Source organism: Dreissena polymorpha, chromosome 5 (assembly GCF_020536995.1).
Source record: "Dreissena polymorpha isolate Duluth1 chromosome 5, UMN_Dpol_1.0, whole genome shotgun sequence".
Classification (NCBI taxonomy): domain Eukaryota; kingdom Metazoa; phylum Mollusca; class Bivalvia; order Myida; family Dreissenidae; genus Dreissena; species Dreissena polymorpha.
In genome coordinates this window covers 6,652,067-6,669,654 of record NC_068359.1, presented here as the reverse complement: position 1 = coordinate 6,669,654, position 17,588 = coordinate 6,652,067, and the positions used below count along the sequence as shown (strand labels likewise).

The 17,588-nt window shown below is 35.0% G+C and overlaps 1 protein-coding gene across 1 annotated transcript in view; it reads left to right on the top strand.

Annotated features, from left to right (window-relative positions):
• The first annotated feature begins 1,427 nt into the window (after nt 1-1,427).
• Nucleotides 1,428-17,588, top strand: part of LOC127880717 (vesicular integral-membrane protein VIP36-like) — a 29,129-nt gene continuing 12,968 nt past the window's right edge. Inside the window, exons 1-7 of the mRNA XM_052428076.1 lie at nt 1,428-1,588; nt 4,806-4,921; nt 5,405-5,519; nt 7,342-7,424; nt 9,529-9,696; nt 12,607-12,721; nt 15,921-15,976. Coding sequence (XP_052284036.1) covers nt 1,462-1,588; nt 4,806-4,921; nt 5,405-5,519; nt 7,342-7,424; nt 9,529-9,696; nt 12,607-12,721; nt 15,921-15,976 — 780 coding nt within the window. The 5' untranslated portion in view covers nt 1,428-1,461. The remainder of the gene's footprint in view (nt 1,589-4,805; nt 4,922-5,404; nt 5,520-7,341; nt 7,425-9,528; nt 9,697-12,606; nt 12,722-15,920; nt 15,977-17,588) is intronic.

Below are 17,588 nucleotides of genomic sequence, written 5' to 3'. Positions count from 1 at the left end.
TTTCACAGAGCACTGCCCAATTTAATAATAACCTTAGTAATCTATCTTTTGTACTATGTTACAAATTGTTTGAGCCTCCACTGGTGTCCGCTCCATATCTCATATACCCTTTGTAGGACTTTTGTGAAACTTGACTGAAATGTTCAGCAAATTCAGACAATGTGCATAAGGCATGAGTCAGTTCACCTACTGAAGGTCAAGTTCATTTTTAAGGTCTGAAGTTTGAGTGTCCATTGTTGTGTCTATTTGTTATCATATACCTTGTAAGGTTTTTCAATTTGTCACGAAACTTGGTTACAATGTTATGGTCATTGAGACAATTTGCGAAAGGCCAGTGGCAGTCATGCTAGCTCTAGGTCAAGGCCACACTTAAAGGTAGTAGTTTTGTGTACATTTCTTATCTATATTTAAATATTTATTTATATATATCTATATTCAACTATACCTATTGAAGGATGTTCAAAGAGAGTTGTAATGTAATTAAGAGGAGATTCAGAAATAATGAGTCAATCATGGTGACTAAAAGTCAAGGTCACAATTTCAAGGTAAAAATAACTTGATGGGGGGGGGGGGTATAGCTGTCTGTTGGACTACTTTGTTTCACTTAACTGCTTGTTTTTGGCTTTTGAAAAATTAATTTAATTCAATGTAAATAAAAGTATATACCTATATATATTTGTTCCTTGAGCATTTTTCCATGGGTTGGGTTAAATCACCTCTAAATATTTTTATTTTTTTATCAAAGCATTAAATACCATCATTGAAGTATTTTACTTATATTTATGTACGATTTCTCTGACTAAACAACTCTTGAGATGAAGACAAAAATAAATGCATTTTTATACTCCCACAGGTAGGGGGTATATAAGGGTCACTTTGTTATTATGTTTGCTGTTTGTCTGCATAAAATTATAGTGTTATAAGCTACTTTGACATTTATAAAGCTATTAAATTGATACTTAAAATTATTCATCACCATGAAGTGAACATGTGCAAGACACTGATTTTTTTTTCCAGTGATCCACACATTTCTGAATTGTGTGCGATGGAGGATTTGTTATTCCATTATTGCTGTAGCATAAGAAGTTAGTGAAGTGAACCATACCATGAAGTGTAGATGTGGAAGATATTTGAGGCGGAAAGTGTTGTACCTGTTATACGCTACACCATCAATGCACTGTAATTCACTGATCAATAGGTTCCCAAATACAATAATCATGCCAATAGTTCAATGCTTTTTCAAGCATTTTTGCATTTTATTCAAATGAATCATCGGCATACAAGTGTACTTATAACTTAAATAGTACATAAAAATAAATAAGAAAATGTTGTGAATGGACTAAAACAATGTGCTGGTAGTGTGTAACATATTGTATTATAAGGCATGGTATTATTAGGAATGAAAATACCCATTGACAACTCGCGTCGTTTGATTGGTCAGTTATTTGCACACACGGCAAAATGGCGTCTGTAATGATTTCTTACCGAGCTGTTTTATGTTTTTACGCGTTCTTTGGTGTTATTTTAGCCACATGGAACACCAAAGATTACCTAAAACGAGAACATACTCTTGTTAAACCGTATTCGGGTAAGTATATATCCTGTCAATTAGATGTTCACCAATAAACAGCTTATTTCATAGAAGGAAGTGGGTGGGGCATAGAAATTAGAACTTAAAAGTAAAGGAATTCATCGTGAAATATAGGAAAGTACACTATCACTATTGTCCTACAGCTTGCAAACTTGTAATGAAATTCTTCAAAATCATTTCTCTTAAACTAGAAGTTAACACAGTTCTTTATATACATGTTACATATCTGCTGTTAAAACTAAAGCCGCCAAGCATTCTTACCGAAAATGATCATAATTGCCTTTTGACCAAAATTGTTAGCCTAGAAGTAGGTAGGCAAAAACAGAAACTAATACAGGGCTCAACATTAATGGTTGTCCGATTGCCGGCCTGGCAAGTAAAAGTTTGGTCCTGGCAAGTTATTTTATAATCTAGTTGTCAAAAAAGAACAAAGAAAAACATGTGTTTCTGTGGTTAAATAGTTAAAACAATCATGTACAATTTGCCTAATGCACGAATTTACCTTGGCAATTGTTATTTGCGGAAGTCCGGACTAACTAGGCATGTTGCACATGCATTTCCAAACTTATTTTTAGAAACACCGTAAATGGCTTGGGATTCCAAACATCAGCTTTTGCTATTGTGTTTATCTTTTTCATTACTATTCAGTTACAAATAACATCATTGGTGTTTTCAGTCACAAAGAAAACTACTAAAATTATATAACTATATAAAAACAACAAAAAATAGCTTCGGTATATATATATATTTCATATTTTGCGACATACATTTTCAACAATCTTGCTTTACCTCAATTGACATTTTTGTTACGGTTCACATGAACTTCTGGTACACCAGAGGACAGAAGCAACGTAGACCTGTGTTTGCTGACAAAGACATGGAGGAGAATGACTTATTATTTCATTAAAAATCCAACATTGGCATAAATCTACATTAAGACTTAAATTAGAGTTTAATTGCTGTAATCATTTTGTTAAATGTGCAAAAATAAAAAAGGTTTTGTGGTGAATCATTTTGATCTTTATTTAAAAAATATAAGGTTTACAGTTCAGGGGTGGCGAAATCTCAAAAAACTATACTTGTCCACGGACAACCATTTAGGAAATTTAACTTGCCCGTTGCTGAACTACACTTGTCCGTTAATGTTTATATAAATTATAAAGGCATTTATTGATTAATGTTAAATAATGTGGAATATATCAAAATGAGTATGATTTGACTGTTTTGTTTATAATTGTATTTCAATGGTACATTCATTATAGCAGTATATTATAAACAATATAAAGACTTTCTCAAACTTTAAATCTTGCGAAGCTTGTGTTATTAAAACATGTGCTGAACATAAGTACATTGTAATCTTAACAAATTAAACTAGTCCAATATGTGGACCTCATCAGACTGAGGCTCTGCTACTGGTAGCAATTTGATTATATAAACTGGTAACCATTGAAAATCTGTTAGCCAAGTTTCTTGAAAAGTTCTGGTGCGTTTACTTAGATCATATTTTTTATCATAATCTTTCTTAGTTTTTTGGGAGGTGGGCTGCTCAAAGCTTCGGGTTCTGCTCCGTTGTTGAAGATTAAAAAAAAAGTTTCATCTTTACCATTAAAGTCGTCTTAAATAACAAGGTAGACCGTGTTTTGATTATCTTAGATTGATACTTTTTATTTCCGTCTGATTGTAAAATAAAGAAACCAGTCTGTACACTGTCTAACAGTCGGGCCGAATGTTGAAAATGCGGCATGCTCCCAGTCTCTTATAGAATAAGGGAGATCACTGCGCAGGAAAGTGCACGTATTTTAGCTTGATTGCTCCGCAAATAGCACTGACAATGTAATCGCGTGTCAACATCCGGTTTTGTATAACTTAATTACGGCTTTAATACAATGTATTTTTGTATACCTGGACGCGACTTTTAAAAAACTTGTTGTCCACGGACAACTTAATTGAAAAAAGTCAGTTGCCCAGACAAGCAAATGTACGACTCGGGCAACTCGGACATTTGATTTCGCCACCCCTGCAGTTTAATGTGATATTTCAGGCTTGGGCAAGTGGCTTTACGTTCAGGGCAAGTAGATTGTCTAAGTACTTGCCCGGCAAGTGGTTTTTAGGTTAATGTTGAGCCCTGTAATATGATAATAGTTGCTACCTAATTTATCAAAAGCTCATTTAATAACCATGTAATGTAATAAAATTTGTGACATTATTGTGTACAAAACATAAATAATTGTTTCAATACATAAATAAGGCATCCAAACAATTAAATCTTATTTTTTGCCGAATGAAGCGTTTTACATCTGCCAATCTTTTAGATCTATTATTTCATGATTGTGTGCTTATTTGGTCTCTAGAATTTAAAGATGGTTTGGTGGCCGCGGCCTACTGGATATGGTGTCTGCTTATCGACTCGGAGGTTTCGGTATTGATCCTTTAAGTGGAAGTGTTCTTTAGATCACCCTGTAGAAATCAAATACTGGTCCTACCTAGGAAACATATTGTTTTATAATGTCTCAATTCAACAAAGCTGTTGATTCTTGTATAACCTGATTAAACATAGGTTATCAAAATAGTGTAATGTGTCAAATCAAATTTTATTGTCAGGATTATCAATGTATAATGATGTAGAACTGAGAGACAGCATACTTGTTTTGTAATTGAAATATTTCATACACAAAAATCACAGAAATAATAGTCGCTGTCTTTGCCAACATCTAGGCTAACTATGGTGGGCAAGAGTCAATACAGTTAGTTATTGATAAGGACGTGTGGCAGTTATGGCTTTTGAAAAAGGCTATAAAAAGCAACCCCTCACAGTGTCATTCAAAAAAGGTCTAGGTAAACAATAACTTATATAGTAAATGATTAAAAAAATCTCTTGAACCACAAAAGTCATTTGTGTAATATCGTAAGGTAACCTTTTAATAAGTTTGTTCAAATCATGCCAGTGGGGTCAAAATTGTCCTTACGCCTGAGAATTCTTAAAAAATATGTTAATAAAAACCTTAATTTGTTCTTAGATTGTCTCAGACAACACTACATCTGTGTCATACAAAAGTTTAAACCCTATATGAAAAAGAATAGTGATTTCACTAACATCACAAATCTACACATAACAGGTTAGTTTCTACAGGTCTGAGGTAAGCCACCTTGGGCCTTTATGCCCTTTTGTAAATATTGTTATATTCTTAATGCATTCTGAGATTTACTTGACCAGGCTCTGGAATGAATATCCATCTATGGGACTACGTTGGCACTACCATGGTCACTAGCAACTACATTCGCCTCACACCAGACAGACAAAGCTCACAAGGCGCCATCTGGAACTCAGTGGTGGGAATCTTTTGAAATGATAGAAAATCAGGGTACCCCTCCTCTAACCCAATTTAAATTGTTAGTTTGTCATGGGGCAGTATTTAAATTTTAACCTGGTTATCTGTCATGTTTCAAAGTCGTCTCTTGTACATTTTTGTATCCCGGATACTGAGTTTGTTCAATCAAATTATTATCCTTCAGTGCCCTGTTCAATACTTAAAGTGACTTACATCTCAGATCAAATGTCAGATGTTAATCATTTTTATTAAGTCTCATAATATGATCTTCGATCTTTTCTGTAAAGTACAGGACAGTTTTGAAAAACTGAAAAAATAACAGTACAAATATAAAGCTATTGTTATTAAAATCTTTGTTTTTCTTTACCCTATAACAACAAAGCAGCAATAAATGCAATAGTTTTCTTAAACTTTGATTGAATTTGCCAGATGAACTTATTTGTAAAGTTTTGTTTCCAGGGACTTTGTTCTTTTTTCTTTTCAGCCATGTATGATTAAAAACTGGGAGCTTCATGTCCAGTTTAAAGTACATGGTCAGGGCAAAAACCTGTTCGGAGATGGGTTTGCAATCTGGTATGCAAGAGACAAGTTACAGCTAGGTGGGTACATTTCAACATTGCATTGCCATCTTATCCTGCAAACTTGAATATAGGACTCTTTGTGTTTCAATTATTATGATATTTGATGCTTTAAAAAGTTTTTAAAAATTTGAAAATGTCTGTTTGATTGGCATTTTTATGCCCCTGAAGGAGGGCATATAGTGATCGCACTGTCTGTCCGTCTTTCCGTCACACTTTGCGTTTAGGTTTCGAAAAATGCTCATAACTTCTATGTCGCTTCAGATGTACCATTCATATTTGGTATGCATGTGTATATGGACAAGGCCTTTCCATACACATACAAATTTTGACCCCCTTGACCTTGAACTTAGGGTCAGCGTTTAGGTATAGAAAAATGCGTTTAGGTTTCAATTAATGCTCATAACTTATATCAAAGCGTTTATCAGGGGCATATGTCATCCTATGGAGACAGCTCTTGTTTAGATACAGAAATCTGAAAATTGTTGTGACACATAAGTTTCAATACCTTGCAGTTCAGTCCTTTATATTATCGTAATTACTCTATGTTTTCGGACACTCTAAGTTTTCGGACACCCCTTTTTTTTTAGCAAAAATTATTATTTTTCGTGACTCTTAATTTTCGGACACATGAGTTTTCTTCCATAATTAATGTCTCTAAGTTTTCGGACAGTATATTTTACAGCGCTATTTTACCAAATTTCGGTCTTGTTTTCGATATCTAATGACACTTCGACCATGGGGTTTTACAACCAGATTAACACCATAAAACATGGCAGGTGCATGCCTGAGGGCAACGGACCATTACATTTGCGTTATTGGGTAAATAACCTTGTAAACCAGTATTAAACAATGGTTTGCCCGATAGCATAAGGGTTATGACAATTACAGGGGGTAGTGCCAATTAACAGTTCAATTATCTACCACAATGGTATTACCCCTTCTCAGTAAAATAACTGTGACAAATACTATACGCTTAAAAGTGTGATGCACCCTATTGCAAGTTTTACAATGGAAGGTGTTAGACAACAACTATCGGAAATGAACAAACAAAGAATTCATAGTTTGCTTGTTTTATTGCGTTAATTACAGGTTCATACTAGCGAGTATCGGTACATCACATGCTCATCTTTGAACTCGTTGGTCAAAGTACAACCTTGTAGTAACTTTCTGTCAAATAAATTAAGCATTTAAATTTATTTAGAATGCAGTGTAAACATATATAACTGTAATTTATACTTTACATCATGGTATTTTACAAGTGCGTGCTATTACCGGTAGTTGTTGATACATTTGTTGCTATTTTCGGACACTTCAATTTTCGACTCTTAAGTTTTCGGACACCTGTATTTTGTGAATATTTTTTTGTATCTAAGTTTTCGGACATGAAAAAAAAAAATATTGTTAAATGTCCGAAAACATAGAGTAATTACGGTATATTGAACTGTCCGTCTTTCAGACTGTGCATCCGTCCGAAAACTTTAACACTGGCCATAACTTTTGCAATATTGAAGATAGCAACTTGATATTTGGCTTGCAGGTGTATCTCATGGAGCTGCACACATTGAGTGGTGAAAGGGCAAGGTCATCTTTCAAGGTCAAATGTCAAATATATGGTTTCCAAGCGGCGCATTAGGGGGCATTGTGTTTTTGACAAACACATCTCTTGTTATTTTGTTGCCATTGTTTGCAATTTCAAAGGAATTAATGAAATTTTGGAAATGTTAAAAATATAATGTATTTATTGTTTTTTCTTAACAATTTGCAGTATTCATGATTGTATTTCATTAACTCATGTCAGTGTTTGTAGCTTATTACAGCTGCATCATTTATGCTTCCACAGGTCCAGTGTTTGGTAGCAAGGATTATTTTGTGGGAATGGCAATCATCGCTGACACATACAGCAATCACAATGGACCACATAACGTAAGTATCGTTAAAGCATAAAACAGAATCTCTGTATCATTCAATGATCTAGCCCATGGCTTGCATAACCCAATTCTACTCAAAAGCAAAGAAAACATGGTTTTATGCACCCAGCAAAATAACAGAAGAGCCTGCAAGAAACTCCCAGTCTGTTCATGTTTTATGCTGCTTGCTGCGCATCAGTATATTAGGGTTGGAAATTTGGCCTTTAAAACTTCAATATGTTTAAAAAAGTCTTCCATGTTATAAGATTTTCTAAGGGACTTCAAACAGATAAACATGATTGTCTGAGCAGGAAAGGGCTCCTAGTATTAACCCTTTACCACCTAGATACGTATTTTCACGCATTTATAGTCCCTTTAATTGTAGTCCCTTAGAAAGGTATATTTAATTTAAGAGTGTTTTAACTAGATTTAAGTATTTAAGGCTTCATCTTCGAACCTTAGATACTGATGAGCAGCAAACAGCATAAAAACTGAACAGACTGCGAGTTACTCGCAGGCTGTTCTGGTTTTATGCTGTTTGCACATAGCCATTTTTACTTTGCTCTATGTGGGAAAGGGTTAAATTAATTAACCCCTAGACTTTGTCCTAGAATCTCCAAAATGACTGCATGGAAGTTCCAAGATTTACAAGATGGAAGTTAAATTATATTGAGGTCTAATATGTACAAGTTTGAATAAAATTTAAGTGATTTATCTAAATATATCACCAAATAGTATGGCATATAACAGGCCTTGAAAAATCCACTCAACGGCTCGAATTTGTGAGTGAAGTTGACAGTCAAGCGAGTAAAGTTTGTTAAATACTTGACCGACCGAGGTAGTGCTGTTTTTCCTGTAGAGAAATATAAATTCAGGTCCAGAACTCCTGCCACATTGATACAAATTGCGAACTATTTTTCAAACAAACAAAAAATAGGTTTAGTACACTGGGAAACTGCACATTCGTTTTGACAATCTTAATGACGTCACAGGCACAGTAAAAATAATTCTCGAAATCAGCTGTGCTCGTAGATGTCAGTGCTCTTATTTTTAATATACAGATTTATTCATGATCAGAAGTCTTAGCCAAAATTTACCATGCAAACCATTTGTCAATCAAACGTGTCTTTCAGTAAAAATTCGTCTGAAATATTAAAACCTAACCATCGAAAAAGGGTTCTATTTTTAAATATCTGCAAGGTGGTTGAAAAGGGAACAGAAAGAAAGGTCATCAAAACGAGAAGCAAAAAGGATTGAGATGTTTGTTTATTACCAGGAGACAAAGTCAGATGATAGTTTAGAAAAAGGTTCTGGTAAATCATTTCTGTAAAAAAAAAAATGCAGAGGAGAAGATTAAAGTGAAGGGCGAGTTGATTGTCAGGCCTACTTGCCCTGCAGGGCAAATGGCTCTGAATTAATTCTGTATAAATATCCTATCAAAAAGATTTTACCATAACAAACTTTAATTTAAATCAGAATTAGAATGCTCAGGACTTATTGTTGCATAGCATTAACAAAACACACATATACTATGAGCAATACCGTAATCAGTTGCCACAAAGTTTCAACTTCCACCATTCCAAAAATGATAATTTTAAGCCTTAATTTAGTGCTCTTCTTTTCCTTTGTCTTAAACATGTGGCCAATTTTGTGCAGTGAAAATACTTTTACAATTTTTAAGTTGCTTAGTGAATTCTTTCCAAAGCAGTGTGGGATTTACCTGAGCTACTTCTGTGGTCTCATTTAAAATGATCAAGTAGCACATGATTATATTATTTTCACAAAATCCTATTAAAAAAGTTAACTGTCTGGTATTCGCATGTCCCTAGGATGGCACTTACAAATCAAAATAAGTAACCAAAATGAATGATACATGTATTTAAGCTGTTCTTCTGGAAATTGAGGCTTCAAGCATGTGCTCCCAAGTGTTGTCCCAGATTAGCCTGTCTAGTCTGCACAGGCTATTCAGGGACAACACTTTCAGCTTTTATAAAAGTTCTCATTTAAAGGAAGTCTCTACTAAATGTAAATCAATTCTTGGCAGAAAGTGTCGTTCCTGATTAGCATGTGTCGACTGCACATGTTAATCTGGGATAACACTTAACACTTTCCAATTTCAGCACCAGCACCCGTATGTGTCAGCCATGATAAACAACGGTTCCCTGCACTATGACCATGACAAAGACGGTACCCACACAGAGCTGGCAGGCTGTACCTCAACATTCAGAAACCAGGACCATGATACCTACTTGGCTATCAGATACGAAGGTTCCCTCAGTAAACTGAAGGTATTTTCATCGTGTTTGCCCCAAAAAATCATGAGTTTTTATGTCCCCCACTATAGTAGGGGGGGACATATTGTTTTTGCCCTGTCTGTTGGTGGTTGGTCTGTTGGTTGGTTTGCGCCAACTTTAACATTTGCAATAACTTTTGCAATATTGAAGATAGCAACTTGATATTTGGAATGCATATGTATCTCATGGAGCTGCACATTTTAAAAAAAAATGCAGTATTTCAATATTCAGGATAGCAACTTGATATTTGGCATGCATGTGTATCTCATGGAGCTGCACATTTTGAGTGGTGAAAGGTCAAGGTCATCCTTCAAGGTCAGAGGTTAAATATATGTGGCCAAAATCGCTCATTTTATGAGTACTTTTGCAATATTGAAGATAGCAACTTGATATTTGGCATGCATGTGTATCTCATGGAGCTGCACATTTTGAGTGGTGAAAGGTCAAGGTCATCCTTCAAGGTCAGAGGTCAAATATATGTGGCCCAAATCGCTTATTTTATGAATACTTTTGCAATATTGAAGATAGCAACTTGATATTTGGCATGCATGTGTATCTCATGGAGCTGCTTATTTTGAGTGGTGAAAGGACAAGGTCAAGGTCATCCTTCAAGGTCAAATATATGGGTCAAAATTGCTCATGTAATGTCACTTCTGCAATATTGAAGCTAGCAATTTTATATTTGAAATGCATGTGTATCTCATGGAGCTGCACATTTTGAGTGGTGAAGGGTCAAGGTCATCCTTCAAGGTCAAACGTCATATAGGGGACATTGTGTTTCACAAACACATCTTGTTATACCCCTGCAAGTATATCACTCTGTCAGTCTGTTTTATTGGTCAATTGTTTAGTCAGTTAAATTAAGGTGCAAATTTGTTGAGCAAACTACTTTTATATTCCTTTTAAAACATTTTCTCTTGCCCAAACGTTTTTCATTTTAAAGCGAGATTATATGATTTTGTCAAATATTAATGAATTTATATCAAATGTGTTAAAACTTATTATATATATATATTTCAAAATAAATTACAATAAATGTTAAGAAGATTATGTGTCGAAAAATGCGAAATAATCCAGATATTTAATTCTGAAATCGAAAAATGCTGTACAGTCGAATTCGCCAGCATGTATATCATGCATGTACGATGTGAATCTAAACTTAGTTTAACGGTTCATTTTAAATTTCTGCAACGATATATATTCATACGACACATGAACACTAACTCTGGTCTTAATAAAAAGACGAATGCTTCGGTTATTGTAGAAAAATATGTTGGTCACAATCGGCTAGGGGCGCTAATTTGTCTTTGCTGCATTTTATGAAATTCGCCTCTAATGTATAATTTTTCTTGTCTATTTTGTGTTATTGTAACATATTTTATCAATATATTACAATTTATCACATATAAAAAATCATATAATCTCGCTTTAATGAAGTAAGTACTGGAAAAATGTACAGAACCCAATCATTGAAGTATAAAATTCTCATATATAAAAAGGTCAATAAGACAACTTTAATTGAATATATGCAATCAGCATTTTAATGCTAATATTCTAGCGTCAATCAATATTAACACACCACATTTGACATACATGTGTCATGTAGATTAGGGACTATGTATAGTTCTTGACCTATAAAAATGTGCATGGTCATTAGATCAGATGAATGAAAAGTAAAGTGAATGCTTTCAAACACTAGATGCACATTTAATTGCTTAATCTTCATGAAACTGTGTCTGTGTCTGCACATTTGGGCAGACGATTTCTACACAAATACTAAAATTATTAACTTGTACATGGACAAGTTGATTCAAAAGTTTGCTTGTCCGCCAGCAACTATTACATGTAAGAATTGTGTCTATAATTTGCAGTTAGTTTCAAGTTACATGTATTTGTATTTTAACTGACATTTGAATACCAAATATGATGGCATACAGATATTCATATAACTTGTTTCAAAGATAATCTTAGCGCATTTGTAAAACCAGTTTTCCTTCAATATGCATCTATTTTAATAGAAGGTCTGCTAAACATGTTTCTAGCTCCATGAATGTTTGAGGATTGCGACAAAAAATACACACAATATCAATAACTGTACAAGATCGATACTTACCTCAACAAACATCTAAAGTGCTATACATGCAGCGTAACAAATTAATGTAACCAAAAGCTAAAGATCTTTTTTTTCTCTGCTGTACAAAGTTTGTATTCAGCAATCAATATGTCGACACTTTCCTTGTAAATAAGGTATTTTTGCACACTTTTTATGAAGACAAAGGATTTACACATATTTGTATCACACCAAGACAACTTTAACAGCTCTATAAAATTTGAGTTTGCTGTTATGGTTCAATGAAAAACAGGGCTTCAATGAAGCACTGCAGTTTTCCTTATGAGGCTATTGTAAAACAATTTGATCACTATAGATATCACAAGTTTAACCAAATAATCATAAATCTATCTAACAATATTTATAAAAAAATGTTTTGTTATTTAGCAATAATTATTCAATGCTTCGAAAATTATTTTGGTTTCTGCAAAAACATAGCTGCTAGGTATATTTTGGGGCAATTTTATTGTAAAACCTAGAAAACACTAACTGCTTAGAAAAGTGAAGTTCCTTGAGTTTGCAAGGAAGCATCTTGGCCCTCTTGTTTTTAAATTAGGCATTGTTATTGAAGACAATTACCAGTATTGATATAATTGTTTACCTGTACATTTTAAATGCTGGAAGTAAATTTTATTTCCATGTTAATTTGTGATTACTAACAGAGATGTTCATTTACAAACAGTTTTATTCCATAAATCAGTACTAAAGTTAGACACAAGGAGGATTTCATGTAGATATTGTTATACACAAAAAACATTTCTTACGAATTATATGACACTGTGCTGGTATTGCAGGTTTCCATGGATATAGATGGTAAAGACGGCTGGAAGGAGTGTTTCACTGTGGACGGGGTGAGACTGCCCCTGGGGTACTACCTTGGTGCCTCTGCAGCAACAGGGCAGCTTGCAGGTAGTTGGCCTATCGTAGGGCATATCAGGCATGGATATAGGATTTGGGGTTAAAACATAATACTGCAAAACACCAAACTCACATGTTACAGACATTTCCCAGAGGCATAGACGCATGGCTAAGTAAATTCTTAAAGTATGTTTAATCACATGTGTGTTTTAAGACAGGAAAACAAATATTGCAAAAAAAGTTTTTTTTTAAATTAACAACGTGTGTTACTTTAAGTTTGAGGAAAATATTTACACTTTGAGACAAAAGTTATCGGTGCTAAGGCTACAGAAATAAGTAAAAACTAAATTCAGGATTCTGCAACAACTCAAAAGGATTTAAACTAGATGTACCATATGATAAATATGCACATTCTTTCTGTTGTTTATGTCAGTTTTTGTGGTTGCTATGGTTACATAAATGATTGAAATGTAACTTGCATCCTGCCATAACTAAAAACTTCTTAAAATAGAATAATACAATTTATGAAGCTTCTTTGCTTACTCCAGCAACCTTGTTGTGTCTGTAAAAAAGCTTCTTTTTTCCATGCAATTTAAGAATTCCCCTGGCAGATATGAATTTTATTTCACCATTAAATTCTTATATTAAGCTGACAGGCAAACCATCCATTAATATCTTGATGCATTTATTGTACTTTTCAAAGAAAATAAAGATTGTCATGGTTAAACATATTTTTTCTCTTTTTAGCTCACCTGAGCACAATGTGCTTATGGTGAGCTTTTGCGATTGCTTTTTGTCCGTTGTGCGTTGTGTGGCATCAACATTTGCCTTGTTATCTCTCTAGAGGCCACATTTATTTCCAATCTTCATGAAATTTGGTCAGAACATTAGTTTCAATGATATCTTGGATGAGTTCCAAAATGGTTACGTTTGCTTGAAAAACATGGCTGCCAAGGGGCGGGGCATTTTTCCTTATATGGCTATATATGGCTAAAGTAAAATCTTGTTAACACTAGAGGCCACATTTATTGTCTGATCTTCATAAAACTTGGTCAGAAGATTTATCCCAATAATATCATGGACGAATTCGAAAATGATGCCGGTATGTTGAAAAACATGGCCGCCAGGGTGCGGCATTTTTCCTTATATGGCTATAGTAAAACCTTGTTAACACTCTAGAGGCCACATTTATTTTCCGATCTTCATGAAACTTGCTCAGAAGATTTGTCCCACTGATATCTTGGATGAGTTCAAAAATGGTAACCTTTGCTTGAAAAACATGGCTGCCAAGGGGCGGGGCATTTTTCCTTATATGGCTATATATGGCTATAGTAAAATCTTGTTAACACTCTAGAGGCCACATTTATAGTCCAATCTTTATGAAACTTGGTCAGAAGATTTATCCCAATAATATCTTGGACGAGTTTGAAAATGATGCCGGTTGGTTGAAAAACATGGCCGCCAGGGGGCGGGGTATTTTTCCTTATATGGCTATAGTAAAACCTTGTTAACACTCTAGAGGCCACATTTATTTCCAATCTTGATGAAATATGGTCAGAAGATTTGTCTTAATGATATCTTGGATGAGTTCGAAAATGGTTATGTTTGCTTGAAAAACATTGCTGCCAAGGGGCGGGGCATTTTTCCTGATATGGCTTTAAAAGGCTATAGTAAAATCTTGTTAACACTCTAGAGGCCACATTTATAGTCCAATCTTCATGAAACTCGGTCAGAAGATTCATCCTAATGATATCTTGGACGAGTTCAAAAATGATGCTGGTTGGTTGAAAAACATTGCCACCACAGGGCGGGGCTATTTTCCTTATATGGCTATAGTAAAACCGTGTTAACACTCTAGAGATCACATTTATTTTCCAATCATCATGAAACTTGGTCAGAAGATTTGTCCCAATGATAACTTGGATGAGTTTGAAAATGGTTTTGGTTGCTTAAAAAACATGGCCACCAGGGGCGGGGCATTTTTCCTTATATGGCTATAGTAAAACCTTGTTAACACTCTGTAGGCCACATTTATAGTCATATCTTCATGAAATATGGTCAGAAGATTGGTCTCAATGGTATCTTGGATGAGTTCGAAAATAATTATGTTTGCTTGAAAAAAATGGCTTTCAAGGGGGGCGCATTTTTGCTTATATGGCTATAGTAAAATCTTGTTAACACTCTTAGAGGCCACATTTTCTGTCCTATCTTCATGAAACTTAGTCAGAAGATTCATCCCGATAATATCTTGGACGAGTTCAAAAATGATGCTGGTTGGTTGAAAAACATGGCTGCCAGGGGGCGGTGCATTTTTCCTTATATGGCTATAGTAAAACCTTGTTAACAATCTAGAGGCCACATTTATTTTCCGATCTTCGTGAAACTTGGTCAGAAGATTTGTCCCAATAATATCTTGTTATCTCAGGTGAGAGACTTTCGGCCTTTCAGGCCCTCTTGTTATCCACCGCCAGAGGCGGAGGGATATTGTTTTGGCGTTGTCCAGCCGTCCGTCCGGCCGTCCGGCACTTTTGTGTCCAGAGCCATATCTTGGAAGTGCTTTGGCGGATTTCATTGAAACTTGTTATGAGTATATATATGCATAAGAGGATGATGCACGCCAAATGGCATTGTACACCATCTGTTAAAAACAGAGTTATGACCCTTTGTATCTTGAAAAAATGCTTTTTACTATAGGCACTTTTGTGTCTGGAGCCATATCTTGACAGTGCTTTGGCGGATTTCATTGAAACTTGGTATGAGTATATATATGCATAAGAGGATGATGCACGCCAAATGGCATTGTATGCCATCTGTTCAAAACAGAGTTATGGCCCTTTGTATCTTGAAAAAAAGCTTTTTACTATAGGCACTTTTGTGTCCGGAGCCATATCTTGAAAGTGCTTTGGCGGATTTCATTGAAACTTGGTATGAGTATATATCCCCGGCCAGAGGCAGAGGGATATTGTTTTGGCGCTGTCCGTCCGTCCGTCACTTTTGTGTCCGGAGCCATATCTTGGAAGTGCTTTTGCGGATTTCATTGAAACTTGGTATGAGTATATATACGGATAATAGGATTATGCACGCCAAATGGCATTATACACCATCTGATAATAACAGAGTTATGGCCTTTTGTATCTTCAAAAAAAATGCTTTTTTTAGTGTCAAATATAACACTTTTGTGTCCAGAAGTATATAGGCGGGGGATATCAATTCAACGAATTTGCTTGTTAAATTGTTCATTTTGTTTCAGATAATCATGACATCATCTCCATGAAGTTTTATGAACTTGATGTACCTGATAAACCGGTGAGTTTACAATATTGCCAATAGTGACCTGGTGGTTTCATAAATGTACTTCATAATATTATTGATAGCAAAATATGGTCCATGCACACTGTTCTACTGAAGGTTTTGCTTTTCTCTGCCTTTTTGAACACTGCTTTTTTTACTCACGCATTAACCAAAAGACGCAGTTGGTCCAGGTAGGCCATGATTCGCAGTTAGGCCAAAAAAAAAAAAGTCTTGGTTCAGGAAACATGGCCAGAAAAATGTAGGAGGGTAGGTAGGTTTTTTCTTTTTTTTTTTTTTTTTTTTTTTTTTTACCAGTCGACTGATTTCAGGGTGAAAAAGGGTCAGTTAATGCACCCATGATTGTTTAAACACTGACCAAATGATTAATATTGCACATGTGGTATTTAGTCGTTGTATATTATTCAATATTCCTAGCTCTTTATGCACTTCTTCAGGGCTAGCGCTGGCCCAAAATTTCTTTTAGCCAACCATTTTTTCTTTGTCTGTCTGTGATAGTGTGACCTTCATATTCAAAAGTGAACAAGCCATCTTTATGAGTCTCTGGTGTTTGGGGTGTGACTTTCAGAATTTTTTTCATCATGAGACCTGACCTAGTCTCCGACAGGTGCTCAAGAGTCTGAATAGTGGCTGTCAAAAGGAGGGTAACCTCAGAATAGCACAAGTCTTTCTTCTGGTACATTTTTTGATAAAATGGCAATGGGTTTGAGCGCATCGCACAGGAAGTGAGCAGTGTACATAAATTTGAATGTTGCTATTGGTTTGTACAGGCTAAGGGCGTCACACTACATTGATTTTGATTCATTATCAAAGCGAAGCCAATTGTTGTCAAGTTTCCATGACTCTTTGAATGTTCTAGTGTTTTGTGTTTTAATTATTTTTTTTTGTTATGACTCTTTTTCGTCCAACAACGCTTTAAGGTTAAAGACGCCATGTTAGCGACTTTAGAGACAAAGTTGTTACTTCCATTTTTATAGTAGTGTAGATGAAGGACTCTTCCTATGTGTTAAAAATTTGAAATGTTAATTAAAATTAAACCGCGCGTGTTTTTCACATTTTTATTTGATTAAAATACGCTGCTGTCAGTTAGCATAGTGTGCGAGTAAAACAAACAAATTAATAAATTATCATCTTTTCATTTCGATCGGAAATTGGCAGAAAGTTGTAACATCATGGACATAGAACTAATTATTTAATTATCACTTTTAAATTCAGATCAATAGACAGCTTGGAAATAATTAAAATATTGTCACGCTTCTTTTCATTTTTATACGCCCGTATAAAATACGGGACGTATTATGTGAAACCCCTTGGCGGGCGGGCGGGCGGCGGGCGGAAGGCATCACTTTGTCCGGACTCTAATTCAAATTGTATTCATCCGATCTTCACCAAACTTGGTCAGCAGTTGCATCTAGTTGATATCTAGGCCAAGTTCGAATATGGGTCATGCCGGGTCAAAAACTAGGTCATAGGGTCAATAAGTGCATTTTCAAAGGGGCCACTTTGTCCGGACTCTATTTCAAATTGTATTCATCCGATCTTCACCAAACTTGGTCAACAGTTGCATCTAGTTGATATATAGGCCAAGTTCGAATATGGGTCATGCCGG